The 15622-nt window shown below is 37.9% G+C and overlaps 1 protein-coding gene across 1 annotated transcript in view; it reads left to right on the forward strand.

Moving 5' to 3' along the window:
• The window catches only part of Ube2k (ubiquitin conjugating enzyme E2 K), a 53011-nt gene that overhangs the window by 34156 nt on the left and 3233 nt on the right, over window positions 1-15622 (forward strand). Inside the window, exons 4-5 of the mRNA XM_028765230.1 lie at window positions 6641-6723; window positions 13911-14010. Of these exons, the coding sequence (XP_028621063.1) occupies window positions 6641-6723; window positions 13911-14010 (183 nt within the window). The remainder of the gene's footprint in view (window positions 1-6640; window positions 6724-13910; window positions 14011-15622) is intronic.

The raw sequence follows: 15622 nt of genomic DNA on the forward strand, positions 1-15622 counted from the left end.
GAGATCAAAAAAGAAAAAAACAAGAAAGGGTGAGCTTATTCAGTAAGTTTCAGAGGCTGAAAACATTCTAGGTCTTGGTAATTTTGAATAGAAGCTAGAAGCTTCCAGAACTAGGGCTAGGTTAGCAGACAGAGGCAGTAAGGGTAGGAGAAAACAGTTCAGGAGAACAAAAGTTACTTGTGGGTTTCTTTGTTTTGAGTCAGTGTTGTACTATGTAGCCTTGACTGAACCATAATCATAAAGATCTGCTTGCCTCTGTCTCCTGAATGCTTGAAATAAAGGTGTGAGCCAGTATGCACCAGAGGTTTTTGTTTTGGGGAAGGACTTTCCCTATGTTACCTCTTCTGATCTTGAAATTCTAGACTCAGGTAATACTTTCTACTTCAGCCTCCGGATTAGTTCATAAGGTTTATTTTATTTTTTTCCCAAACAAAAAAGGGAGGAAGAAATCAGTGTTAGAGACACTGCATTTTCAGTATTAATATAATGATAATAATGGATATTAATTTGTGCTAATAATTTTTTCCTAATTCCTATAACAACTATTAGCTCTAATAGGTAAGACGAATTAGGTTAAGAGGTTAACTAGTATCCAGATTCTAAGGATTTGGTAGTCTGTATGTTAGGCTGTTGGACTGACTGTCCTTCTGTGATCTTGGTGAAGAAGGAATAAGAACAAAATATCACTATCTCCACCTGTGAGTGAGTGAGTGTGTGTGTGTGTGTGTGTGTGTGTGTGTGTGTGTGTGTGCGCGCGCGCGCGCGCGCGTGTGTGTGTGCGCGCGTGTGTGTGTTCATGCTTTTGCAGCAGTTGCTTTTTACCACTGGCTCATGTCCTCAGCACTTTGCTTTCATTTTCCTTTTTTACTTCTGTTTTGTTCAGGTTGAACCAGGGGCCTTGTGCTGTTCCCCAGGGTTTCCTCTTGATACAGTAAAAATAAGTTAGGAATTAGATACTGGTTAGCTGGGGATATAGCTACTTGCATCCCCAGTTAGTATGAGCAACTCAGTACCAGACTAGCGAATATAGCTGTTTGAGCACTTGCCAAGCATGTGTAAGGTTCTGTGTTTGACTACTAATGCTACTACCAAACAAGAATGTGGTTGCATAACTATACTAAGTATTTGAAATCTTGCTGCTTTCCCCATTTTTGGGCAATCTTTGACATGTAACTTAGGATCTTACAAATGGCAAGCAAGCAAGGTATCATTGACTCCAGTTGTACACGTTAGTACTATGAATTATACTAAGATGTTTTACCTGTATGGTCGGTAATGTTTCAAAGGAATTGCATGGCCATGCCTTGTTAATCACAGAAGAGCACTCCTACCTATAATATATCCTGTGGACAATCACAAATTATTGAGTGTCAAATGGAAATTTTTAGAATTTTTCTAATTTAAAAATAACTTCTTATAATACATTATTATAACTTCTATTTTGTTATTAATGCTTAGCATGCTTAATTTATGTATTTAAGTATGTAATAAACAAAGTGGCTAGAAACGTGGCTCAGTGGTTTAAGAGCACTTGTTCTTGCAGAGGATCAGCTTTTGCTTTGAAGGTGGGGCTGGCCTTAACTTGGAGATGCACCTGCCTCCTGGTCAGCTCACCTTTTTTTTTCCGCCCTTAAAGAAAAAAAGTAGTATAGTGTTGAGGGCTGTGAGTTTTGTATGTCCTTGTAGGGCTGCAGGAGTAAACAGAGGCCTATACTATGTAGCAAAAGTTTCAAAAAACATTGATTCCTTTATCTTAAAATGGAGAAATAGGATTTTATTTTTATTCTATCTTAAATCATTGATTAGAAGAAGAGCAGAAAATAATCTTTGGATCAAAAAGGAAGGAATTGAGATCATCTCTAGTGTCCTTCCTAGAGTCAGTTGTACTGTAGATAGCTATTAATAAGAAGAGTAACTTACTCAAACTATCACAGTGATTTCTTTTGTTACATATTGAAATTTAGGTTGTTTTTTTTTTTTTTCTGTGACATCAAGACATACCTTTTTGTTGTTGTTTTGATTTTTGTTTTTTTTGAGACAGGGTTTCTTTGTGTAGCCTCAGTTGTCCTGGAACTAGCTCTATAGACACTCTTCTGGCTTTGAACTCAGAGATCGCTTGCTCTTGCCTCCAGAGTGTTGGGTTTAATTTCACGCACCACCACCACCTGGCAAAAACATATTTCATTTTAATATATGAAATAAGTAGTGAATACTTTAAAAAACACATTTTATTTTATATGTATGGGTGTTGGGTTTGCATCTATGTGTGTGCCCTTGTAAGTCAGAAGAGGGTCTTATATCCCTCTGCTGGAACTGGAGTTAGAAATAGTTGTGAGGGGACTAGAGAGGTAGGTCAGTTTTTCTAAAGAATCTGGCTCTGAGTCCCAGCGCTCACAGACATCTGCAGCTCCAGTTCAGAGGATCCAGTGCCGCCTTTTAGTCTTCCTGGACACCAGCAATAGACAGTGTACAGAGATACATGCATGTAAGACATCTGGATACATTAAAATAAAAGTAAATAAAGATCTAAGCCTTTGGTGACTTTATTTAAATAAAGTTCATTAAAAAAAGAAATATCAGGGATTGGGGATTTAGCTCAGTGGTAGAGCGCTTGCCTAGCAAGCGCAAGGCCCTGGGTTCGGTCCTCAGCTCTGAAAAAAAAATTAAATAAATAAAAAAAGAAATATCTGGGTGTTCAGAATTGAACCCAGGTTCTCTGAGAGAGTGACCAGTTATATCAACTACTGTGCCCTTTGTCTAGCTGTGAAGTTGAGTATTAAATACCAATACTAATCTTTAATGAATGGGCCTGCTTGTTTTAAATTAACGGAATATTTTCTTTTATATGAGTGAAGTATTTTCCATTTTGGAGTAAGTGTAATATTACTTAAGGTTTTTCATTAAACTTAACAGTGACATTGTGAACTTGCATCTGACATGAAATAGGAGCCATAGTATTTGTTGAGTGAAAATTATGAGGGAAATGAAGACTGCATTGTAGGAAGAAGTAAGAATGCTGATGCTGGCTGCCAGTATAGATGTTAAGAAGTGTTTTCCATGTTTGGTAACATTTTATTATCCTCTGTATATATAGTATTAAGATTTTTGTATAGCAGATGAACACTTCCTACAACTACTGAGTTTAGAATTTCACACGTGGTGCTAATGCCTTTTCTTTATGTAAAAATAAGGAGACTTGAAGTTTTCATTAGTGTATTATAGTACTAGAATACTATAAATCACTTAAGTGTTTCTTTAGAATAGGATGCAGTTTTAAAAAAGCATTGTTACTGTACTGTTTGCTAAAATTACCATTATTGTGTGTTTCTGCTGTGCTGTATATGTGAAGGTCAGAGGACAACTTTTAGATTGAGTTCTGTTTCCACTCTTCATAAGTTATGGGGATTTGGCCATGCTTGCAGGCCTCACAGCACAAAGTTTGTTGTTGTTTTCAAGAGTCTCATGGGCTGCTGTCGTATATTCCAGCATTTCAGATCCACAGCAGATGGATCCCTGTGTTAACGGTAGCCAAAGCTGCATAGTGGGACCAAAAAAAAAAAAAAAAAAAAACCCACCCCCAAACCAAATAAAACACACAGGGTGGCATTTGTCTGACTATGTTGACCATGTTGACTTCTTAGAGGCACGCCTTTCTCTTCCTGCCCCTCCCCTCACCCCCACCCCCAAGTATTAGGATTGAAGGTGTGGCTACCACCAGATCTGCCTCAGCCATATCTTGTAACTACTGAGCCATCTCAGCAGATCCTATTTTGTTTGTCTGCTTGCTTGTTTGTTTTGACACAGTTTCTCTCTATGTATATCTGGCTTGGCATGTAAGCCATGCTTGCCTGGAACTCTCAGCAACCCAGCTGTTTCTGCCTCCCAAGCTCAGGGATTAAAGCGTGAACATCTGGTGTGTGCTTTTATTTTTTTACTGACTGAGATTAAAGCATGTGTCATATCTGACACGTGTTTTTGTTTTTTAGAGAGTCTAAAGTAGCCTAGGCAGGCCTAGAACTCTGCATAACTGATGATGATGACCTTTAGCTCATGATACTTCTACTCCTACCTACCAGTTGCCGACCCTCTAGGGCGTGTCATCCACCTGGCTCGATTTTTTTTTACCTCATCCCCGCCAACCTTTTTTGTTTTGTTTTAAATTTTTGTTTAACTTAGTTTAGGAATTATAGAGACAGGAGAAATTGGGCCCAGAAGAGTGGCGTGGAAAGCCTGGGGACAGAATGCTTGTGTGCACCAGTGTCTCATCAGTGTGTCCCTGCTGTATGAGAGATGATAATTGAGTGTCTTGAGGAAAATTGTCTTTGTATCATCTCAATTCTGTCACAGGAAAGTAGAATGTCAGTATAAAAGTTAATTTAACAATTTCCTTGGTCCTATTGACTGTTCTGTACATGTATTGTTTCAGGAAATAATGTATAAATGTCTTTCCCCTTTAAAAAAAAAAGATAGAGTGCTTTGCAGCATAGTTCATTGATTAGAGCTCTTGCCACTGGTATTCCCTACACCATGTTCTGGGATCACTTGCCTAAACTGTACTCTCTGACACTTTTAGTAGTTATTTAAAATCCTTTTTTTATGTTGTTTTTTTTTTTTTAAATAGAAGTTAGTTATATTAGTCCAACTTTAAAATATCTCCACCCAGGAGGCTGAGTCAGGAGATTCCTGAGTTTACAGTCATTAGCTTAAAAGAAAATAAAAATACTTTATATTATTTTTTTGTTGAAAAGGATGAAACACTTTCTGAATGCAAAGTAGCTGGGTGTGATGGAGCACACTTTTAATCTTAGTATTGGGGAGATACAGGCAAGCAAATCTGTAATTTAAGCTTGAGGCTAGCCTGATCTACATAGTGAGTTCCAGGCATATCAGGGATACATAATTAGACTTTGTCACAAAATAAATAAATAAAAATTACAGAATGCTATGTTTTACTTGAGTTATTGCTGTTAATGTCAATGATTATTTGATGTCTTTATAAGTTTAACTTACTGGAAAATACTAAGTTGCAGATTTTATGCTTATATATCTAACAAAGAAATAGTTGCTGTAGGGCTGGAGAGATGGCTCCATGAGTTAAAAGCTCTTGTTCTTCCAGAGGACCTGAGTTCAGTTCTTGGCACTCATGTTAGGCAGCTTACAATTCCTGTAACTCCAGTGGTACTCTGTACATACATGCGTGCGCGCACGCACACACACACACACACACAGACACACACACACACACACAAAAAATTAAAAATTTTTTTTTTTTTTTAAAGAAATGGTAGGTTGTGGTGGCACATGTCTTTGATTTCAGCACTTGGGAGGGAGGCAGATCTCTGAGTTCGAGGTCAGCATGCTATACAGAGTGAGATCTAGGACAGCTAGGGCTACACAGAAAACCCTGTCTGGAAACAAAACAAAACAAATCAGAAAACTAATAAAAAGAAATGGTTACTGTGCATAGTTTCTATATGTCTTAACTCCACACTGGCTGTATTTGAAAGAGCTCTTGTTTATTTCTGATAACAAGTCTGCCATAATAATAAGTGTGTTTTTAAGTTTGAGATACATTAGGTGTTGGAGATGCCATAGCCAGCGGTGAGTGGAGGCAGAACCTTTTATTAATAAAAGACCAGACAGGGCAGAAAAAAAATTACAGTTCTGAAGTCAAAATTATACACGGAGAAGGACAGGATAGTGTGCGGTAACTTAGGAGGAAGTGGTAGGAGATGGAGGCTAAAGGATGACGTCGCTAGTGCATGGAGGAAGGAGGAACAATGCAGCTAAGGATGCTGAGACAGCGAGGAGGATAGAGGATTTATAGTCCCCCAAGCTGTGGTCAAAAGCTGTGCTAATAGTGTGAGCCAAGCCCATCACAAAAACTGGCATGGGCCTTCTTTAGAGGACTATAAACAGTGCACAGAGGGTAGGTATAATTGACTTCATTGAAAATATTTTATTATTTTGTTCTTGTAGACCTGGCTGGTATGAGCTGTCTATATAAACCAGGCTGGCCTCAAATTCTCACAGAAATCTGTCTGCTTCTGGATCCCCACTGTGAGGATTAAAGATGTGGGCTACTACACTGACCTTGAGTTTAGTTCTTTCAACTCTAAAGTTTGTCAGTAGTGCTTGACACTTTGTAGTAGGCCTTCAAATATTTGTTGAATTATCTGGGAATGTTTGTCAATAATCTTTATAGACAAATTAAGGACCGTTATGAACCTTTAGTACTCATGGACCCAGTTTTCTTTGAAGCCTGGTTTGCACTTCACCTCATACTTGTGTAGGTATCGTTTAATATTTCTGTTTGCTTTTACATGCTATTTTAATGTAATGAGTTTTATAGTCTCTTATTTCTCATATCTAGCATCATACTAGATACAGAGTAAATATCTGATAATTTGTTAGTTTGTTAGATGCAGAATGTACCTTAAAATTTGACCTACTGAAGACTTTTTTCTATATGCCTTCTTGGAATGTCATAAAAGTATGTCATGTCATTTATCTTGGGATACCATTTTCTTCAAGGTATATTGTACCTTTACATGTTTGTTTCCCCGGTTTTTGTTTTGTTTTGTTCCTCCGTTTTGTTCCTCTGTATTACTTGAAAACTCAAGTGTGCTTTATATTCTAGGTCCGGTTTATCACTAAAATATGGCACCCTAATATTAGTTCCGTCACAGGGGCTATTTGTTTGGATATCCTGAAAGATCAATGGTAAGAGATCTCTGAATTTGCTCTCTCTTCTCTGTCTCATAGGAGAACCAAGACTACAAATGTTAAATGTTAATTTCCCCAAAACGTATGTTATACTTTAGACACTAATTTATAAATACCCTTAAGTCCAATAAAAAGTATATTTTAATTGAGATCATGATACATATTTTAAAGTAATATCAAATACTAATTTATATTAAAAATTTTTGTTTTATTTTGGTAAGTTTCCTTGTTATCTTAGAAAGGTATTTATTATGGACAAAAACACAATGAAGCAGTTATCTTTGAGACCAAATATAGGCAAAAGTTTTCCAAAGTTGTATTGATGGAGTAGATTGAGGTTCTTAGGTGTTACAGGTATTTTTGCAAGTAATATTTTCTTTTATGTAAGACTTCTTCAGCCGGGCGGTGGTGGCGCACGCCTTTAATTCCAGCACTTGGGAGGCAGAGGCAGGCGGATTTCTGAGTTTGAGAGTTCGAGGCTAGCCTGGTCTACAGAGTGAGTTCCAGGACAGCCAGGGCTACACAGAGAAACCCTGTCTCGAAAAAACCAAACCAAAAAAAAAAAGACTTCTTCACTTCACTTGCCTCGTTCTTCATTTTATTTGCATAGTTTGGTTTTGGTGTGTGTGTGCATGCATGCATGTGTGCATGCTACATGACATTTATGGAGGCCAGATTATAACCTGCAGGAGTCTATACACTGCACTTTGTAGTTCTCAGGATTGAGCAGTGGGAAGTAGCAGGCACCTTCACATGATGAACTAGTTCACTGTTGTCCACACACATGCTGACATGTGCATTCACAACACACTTTTTTTTTTTTCTTTTAAAAGAAGATTTAGCTGTGGAGCCCAAGCTAGTTTTTGAACTGAGCTTCTCCTGCCTTACCCTTAGGAGTGTACTCATCCCTCCTGGGGGCTGCTGAGTACTTAAGATTTCCTGTTGTAGCCGTCCAGTTTCAGTCTCCCTTCTACCTGTTAGGCTCCGTGGTTCTAAGCAGATTTGTGCCTCTTAGCTTTCTCATTTTTGAGATGAAGCTAATGAGGTACACATTGGCCTCAGAGACATGTAATGTTTTTAGAATGAAGCTGGCATACTTTAGCACTGATTAATCTGATGGTGTAGCTTTAGACATTAATTTTGCATCCATAATTAGTATATAATTTTACTAATGGAAAAACTGTCCAGAATTATAAAGTGAATTTGAGTAAGATATTTCACATTTGTGAGTCCAGTGCTTGGGAGGCTGCGGTTTGGTGATTGTAAAGTTTGAAGCTACTCCTCACTATTTAGAGAAACTCTGCTTTGGAAGGGAAAGAAGAAAATAACGTGACATCACCAAAGGGAAGTAGTTGCAGCCTCTGTACCTTCGTGACTCAGACGTCAGTGCACGTTTGTATAATTAGAGATGATCTGTTTTCAGTTTGCTTCCAGGACGTTCATTCTGGGTTTCCTTGTGTTTTCATAACCTGTGAGTTTTTTCTGTGTCTCCTGGGTCTTTGTACATGAGGATCTGCAGAGATCAGTTCCAGAATCTTTTTCATCTTTGCTTCTTGATGAACTCTAATTTCATATTTTCCCAATTACAAACTGCAGAGTTACAAATATCCTCTTTATTTACTGCTATGTATTTTTACATGTTTAAACATTGGTGTATTTGTGCGTATGTAAGTGCGTAGAGCATGGAGAGAGCAGAGGACAGCTTCCTGTAGTTGGTATCCCCTGACCACATCAGACCTGTCAAGGTTTGGAAGCTAGTGCTGCTTCTGCCCACAGAGCCATCTTTTTTATAGTTCAAGCTCATGGTGAGATCTGCTTATTTATTATCTGCATGTGAATTAGGTAATGAACATTTTAACTGTGGTAAAATGACCACCTCAAACCCGCTCTTCCTTTTTTTTTTTAATTTATAAATTAAATCTCAGCATGCAGGAGGCAGAGGAGAGGTGCTCAGGGGTCAAAAACACTGGCTGTTTTCCAGTACCCACATAGTGTAGTGTGATGGCTTTGATAGCCTCTTCTGGCTTAGGGAGTGCTTAGATCACTCATGGTTGCCGGTAAGCTTCAGGCAGAACACCTATACATATAAGTAAACAGAAAAATCCTTTTGCTATTTCCATAGTCTTCCTCTTTTTGGAATCTTTTTTTTTTTAATCACTGAAACAGGATCTCACTGTATAGACTTCACTATCCTGGAATTTCCTTTGTAGACCAGCCTGGTCTCAAACTCACAGAGAGATCTGTCTGTCTGTCTGTCTGCCTCCCAAGTACTGGGGTTAAAGGCTGTGCTATTGTATCTAGCTTAGTCTGTCTTTTTTTCTGTTGTTGTGTACCTTGTCTACAAATATGAGGATAAGATTTGCATCTCACAAGCATCTGACTTACTATTGCTTTGACCCACATTCAACTTTACCTTCTGTCTGGATGACTTATAGGAGCTGTCCCCTCCCAGTCTCTCACTCGGCCTTACTCAGGCCATTTTACAATAAAGCAACCTGGGCATAGAATTTAGTTGCTAGGTTGCACTGTAAGTTCCTTTACCTGCTGAGCTGTTTTGTTGTCTCCAAACGAATGCATCTTGGAATTTTATATTCCTGTTTGAAGTTTAGTACTTCGAAAAATAGGATTAATTATGCATATGAAATCCTGAAAATCTCAGTGAAGTGCCGATGTAATCAGCACTTGAGACAAGAATGAACAGAATGTAAGAGTTTTTTTTCTCAACTTAAATTTTCACATTAACAAATTTAAATTTTAAAGATTAATCTAAAACAATAAAAAATAGCATTAATTCTATTCAAAGATAAAGTTTTGTAGTCTTTAAGTGTCATCTAGTATGTCATTGGTTACTATTACACTGTTTATGTATGGATTTGTTTGCTATCTGTCTCTTGTCCATCCATCTATCCATCCATCCATCGAGGCAGAATCTCACTATATAGACCAGACTATGCTGAAACTGAGTCCTGCCTGCCTCTGCTTCCTTGTTATTGGGATTTAAGGGTATACCACCATGCCTGGTTAGTATTATCATTTTTTTCGGAGACAGGGTTTCTCTGTGTAGCTTGGCTGTCCTGGAACTCACTCTGTAGACCAGGCTGGCCTTGAACTCAGAAATCCGCCTGCCTCTGCCTCCCAAGTGCTGGGATTAAAAGCATGTGCCACCACTGCCCAACTTGTATTATTTTTTAAAACATAATACATATGTATACATTGAAATATGATTCTATTTCTCCCCTTCAACTTCCTGAATATCTCGGCACCATGTTCTCCCAACTTCATGTTTTCATTGTTCCTCATTTACCCACCCATTTAGTTATTTGTTTGTTTGTGACAACCTTTTTTTTTTTTTTTTTTTGCCCTTTTTGAGACAGGAAGCCAGAAGTAGGCTTTGGATATCATGCCATTACTGTCAGTGCCTTTTGAAACAGGGTCTCTCTCTGAACATGAGGATACAAATCACTCTAACTTCGTCTTTGGTTTTATAACTTCAGCAAGTAACAGTTCTTGCCCACATTGACGGTTCTAGGTTTTAAAAGGTGGTAGGAAAATAGAATATATCAGTTTTCTGTTGATGTGATAAAATATGGTGACTGACCATGAACAACTCAGAAATGAAAGTGTTTGTCTTGTGGGTTTAGTGACTACGTTGTCCAGCAAGGCTCTAAATTCTAACATTTTCATCAACTTCACTCAGTGCTATCAACTGGGGACCAAGTGTTCAAACCTGAGTCTATCTAGTTTGAAATACATTCAACACAGCCAGTGTGAAAACTCTCAGGCATGGTTTGAGTCTTCCTCCTTAACACATGCTAGGCATACCGCATAGTCAGCCCAGACAGCTCTGTTACCCTTGTCCCTGTCTTCCTTCTTGGCAGTTTTCACTTCTCCGTGTACACAGAGTAATTAATTTTTGAGGTCCACACCATGAGTCTTTTTGCATATCTTGGTTGTGTGCCACCACCTTAGTGGCAGATGGCCCTTGTCACCACTGTGTGGTAACCTTTCCCAAATTCAAAAGGAGTATCCTGAAGGGGCACATTGTATGATCCTGTCCATTTTTAAGTGGTTAAATTATGATTGCTTATATATACCTTATACAGATCATTTCGAGAATTTTTTTCTAACCTAAAAGATAAAAACTAAATTTGAATATTCTAGCTGCCTTACATTAGAATCATAAAGTAATTAGACCTTATATGTCTGGTTTATGTAAATTCATATAATTTTAAGGTTTACCAGTATGGTAGCATCACACATGTCACAAGATTATATTTTAAAGTAAAATAATTTAAACTAAAATATTTTGTTTTTCCATTTATCTCTTAATGGAAACTGCTGCTTCCACCTTTGGTCAGTTGTGTATAAGTGTGTGAATGAATGGTGAGGTCTGCTTTCCTTTCATTGATTCTTTGCAAAATTAGAATAGTTGGATTAACTTTAATTTTTTGAGGAACTTCCATCTGTTTCTACTTACATTGAATGAGTTAAAATTCCTATATATCATTACTGGCAACTGTCATTTTCTGTTTTTTGTTTTTATAGTAAGTATCTGCTTATTTTTTTCTTTTTCCTTTTCTTTAGAGAAGACAGGGATTTTCTGTGTAACCCTGGCTGTTCTAAAACAGGCTGGCCTGGATCTCAAAAGAACTCTATGTACCCCTGCCTCCTGAGTGCATGTGCCACTCTGTACCTAGCCTGTGCTAAACATCTTTTTTTTTTATTTTTTTTTTATTTTTATTTTTTTAAGATTTATTTATTTTTTTATTTATGAGTACACTGTAGCTGTCTTCAGACACACCAGAAGAGGGCATCCAATCTCATTACGGATGGTTGTGAGCCACCATGTGGTTGCTGGGATTTGAACTCAGGACCTCTGGAAGAGCAGTCACTGCTCTTAACCGCTGAGCCATCTCTCCAGCCCCTGTGCTAAACATCTTACTAGATGTGTAGTTTTGTTTTGCCTTTCCTTAATGATTGTATTTTTCATGTGCCTAATAGATGGTATTTTATTTATTTTTGGAGAAATACCTCCTGAAGGTACAGATACATGATTTACAAAGTCATGTGTGGTCGTTCCCACCTGTTAGGGGCCCGAAGGCAGGGGGTGTCAGAAGTTCAAAGCCATCCTCAGCTACATAGTGAGTTTTAAGACTATCAAGACAAAAGGACCTGCAGATGTCTTCTTCCCGTTCCTTCCTGCATGTTCTGTTTCACCCTGTGTTCATAGTCTGTCTGCTCTTACTCTCTTCTCTCTTTGTTCCTTGTACTTTTGTTCTATCCAATAAAGTATTGTCAAATACAATGTCTTGTGTTTTAGTCTAAGTTTTTTGTTTAGGTCTTTTTTTTCTATTAATGTATAAGATTTTGCATGTTTTATATTTGTATTGCAATTAAAATTGTTACTATGAATGTATTTGGTTGGATATGAGATTCTCTTTTTGTATGTCTTTGTTTTTGAGACAGGGTTTCTCTGTATAGTTCCAGCTGTCCTGGAACTCACTCTGTAGATTATGCTGACCTTGAACTCATAGAGACCCACCTGTGTCTGCCTCCCAAGTCATGTTATTAACCACATGTGCTACCAATGCCCGGCTGATATGAGATTCTTATATTTTGACTTTCCTTGACTATTCAAACTTTACTTTCTTAAAAGAAGCAATTTAATGCCCTTACATTAGACTGAGTGTTGCTTAGGGTTAGTGTTATATTAGGGTGAACTTGACCTCCTGCCTTCATCTCCCAAGTGCTAGGATTATAGATCTATGCTACCATGCTGGCTTTCTTAAGATCATTTTAGAGACTGATGTATAGTGAATATTTTAATGTATGAAATATAGACCTACATTGTGTATGAAACTTATTTTATTGGTGTAGAACAGCTGTTGCCAATTAGCATATAAAACAGTATTCTACAAATACTGTCTTTTGTCATTTCTTTGGACTATTTGGCCAGATACTCCTAATTTCTAATTGAGCAGTTGTTGGGTGAGGAAAATGCTCATTTCTTTACTCCTAAGTCCTATGAGCATGAGTAATATAGTCCTAAAGTTCTTGCAGTTGGAAGGAAGAGACAGGAGGATTCTGCTTTTCATCTGTCTTAAGATAACATAGTCGACTCTGTTACCCAAACCAAGTCCCCAGTCCTGTTCATGCCACTAGTCAGAGGAGGAACATTTACTGAATCTCATTGCTTCATATGCTTCTACCAATAAGTTGAGTATTTTTCTCTCTTTCCTCCTCCTCCCTCCCCCCTCTTTCTCTCCCTCTCTGCCACCACCTCCCACCCCCCCAAAAATACATCTAGGATGGCCTCATGTGTACATGGAAACTGAATAGTTTAGAGGGAGTTTTGTTTGTTTGATTTTATGAATTAGGAACTCAACCAGAAAAGGCTTGTTTAGAAAACGATTTGTGTGGTTAAAAGTTGAGCTTACTGGGGCTAAAAAGCAGTGTGCTTGCTTTTACAAGGCCCTTAGGATGACAGCCTAATACCTCAACAAGAATTTACTGTTAGATTCTTCAAAATATATTTGTGTTGTATTTATTTTTATTTTATTTATTAATTTTATTTTCTTGAGACAGGATTTCTTTGTAGCCCTGGCTGTCCTGGAACTAGCTCTGGAGACCAGGCTGGCCTTGAACTCAGAGATTCACCTTCCTCTGGCTCCCAAGTGTCATGTGCCATCCCATCACTGCCCTGTTAGCATTGTACATATTTCACTATTAGTGAAGCAAATTGTAAGCAAATAATTGTTTCATAAAGATTGCTTAGTGGTTAAGAGCATGTGTTCTTGCAGAGTACTTTGCTTTGGTTCCCAGCATCCGTACAGTGACTCATAAGCATCTCTAACTCCAGTTATCACTTCCATGGGCACCAGACATTTAGCACCATACATATGTGGAGACAAAAACTCACACACAAAAATCTAAGAAGAAAATTAATTAAGACTAAAGTGAGTAGATAAAGCTTACAAGGTTGGTAAATGGAACACGTGGAGAGAAAACAAGGTCAGGTCAGGATGAGGTGATTTGAATTGTCTTAGAAATTGACTCATTGTAAAAAAAAATTGGCAATTATACACGTTTGTTCTAGTATATTTCTGTTTCAATTCAAAAAACAGATTTTGTTTATATTATTTAAAGTCCTTGTAACTGGGATACTTTCCTGATTTGAAATGTAGGGCAGCAGCAATGACTCTGCGCACGGTATTATTGTCATTGCAAGCACTGTTGGCAGCTGCAGAGCCGGATGACCCCCAGGATGCAGTAGTAGCGAATCAGGTAAGAGAGCAGCTTTTGGAAGACTTTCTCAGACCTGTGTGTGCAGGGTTTATATTTGATGTCAGCGTATATTGGGACTAAATTTGGAAATAGTTCCTTTTAATAAAATAATATTGTCACATATAATAAAATTATGTCACATAATAAACAAATAACAAACAGAATAAGCAAGTGCTAGTTAGGAGCTCCACTGTCACTTCTGTCCAGATGTCTGCCTTGTAGAGGTTCTTCATGATCTAAGCTCTTCTTGAACGAACGCTTAACTGTTATTCTTTCAGTTCATGAATTTTTGAGATCCTAGTCATTTTTATGTCAATGCATTCTGTTTTCCTTCCTCTTTAAGGAAACATTTACCAGCCAAACTTCAAAGTTTTAAAAATGTGCTTATAAAATGTGCTCTCTTTGGCTGGAGATTTGGCTCAGCACTTAAGAGCACTAGCTGTTCTTCCAAAGGACCCAGGCTCAATTCCCAGCACCCACGTGGCAACTCATAACAGCCTGTAACTCCAGTTTCAGGGGAAGCAACACCTTCACAGAGACATACATGCAGACAAAATATAATGCACATGAAATGAAAATAATTTTTAAAAATGTGATTTTTTGATGTGTGCCTCACAGCATGTGTCTTTAGGTCAAAAGACAACTGTTACGTCCTTGTTACTAGTGTCCTTAGCTGCTGAGACATTTTTTGGGGGTCAGATTTCTTTATCTTTATGGTCTTTTAAAACAACAGACTTACTTTTAAAATTCTGTTCATGTGTCTCCAGGTACATTTACTTACCTGTGGATGTATGAGGAAGGTTCTGGATACCCTCAAGTTGAAAGGCTAATGTTGGTGGTGGGAATTGATTTCTGGTCCTCTGGAAGAACAGCAAGTGTTCTGAGCGTCTTTCCAGGCCTTCTTTTATGGCTTCAATTTAAATACATATGTGCTTATTCTTTTTGTTCATGCTTCCTTAGTTCCACTGCTAGACTTAAAAAGTTCTTGGCTCTACAGCTTGCACATATTCATTAATATTTGGTAGCAGAAGTCTTTCTTGAAGTTTACCTTTGATTTTCCTAAAAATTGAGATATAAAAATAAAAGGTGACTTTTGAAAAAATTATTATTTACTTTATGCACATTGCCTGAATGTATGTCTCTGTGAGAGTGTTGGATCCTGGAGGTACAGGATCGTGTGTGTGCTGGGACTTGAACCCCGGTCCTATGGGATAGCAGCCAGTGCTCTTAACCGCCGTGCCATCTCTTGGCTTCCAGAGCTGACTTTAAACACCTAAAATAATGTTTGTGTTGTTTGCAATGTCAGCTTCTGTTCTGGACGACTCAGATGCATAGTCCTTTATTTTCATTCTGAGGACAGAGATTAGGTCCCAGCACCCACATTGCCAGCTTACTACTGTCCTCTTCTTGGCCTTCCTGGGCATTTCCACACGTGTGCATATACACAAATGTACAAAAATAAAATTTAAAAATAGTACTTTGATAAGAAATATTAAAATGAAGTCATTACTTCATACTTTGTTTTACAAGTATTTTTTACAAATGAATTTACCTCACTTTTTTCCAGTTTCATGTGGCAGCTCTTACTATCTAGAAGGACTCTTCTGTGAGT

This window comes from Grammomys surdaster, unplaced genomic scaffold (genome assembly GCF_004785775.1).
Source record: "Grammomys surdaster isolate TR1022 unplaced genomic scaffold, NIH_TR_1.0 150, whole genome shotgun sequence".
Taxonomy (NCBI): Eukaryota; Metazoa; Chordata; class Mammalia; order Rodentia; family Muridae; genus Grammomys; species Grammomys surdaster.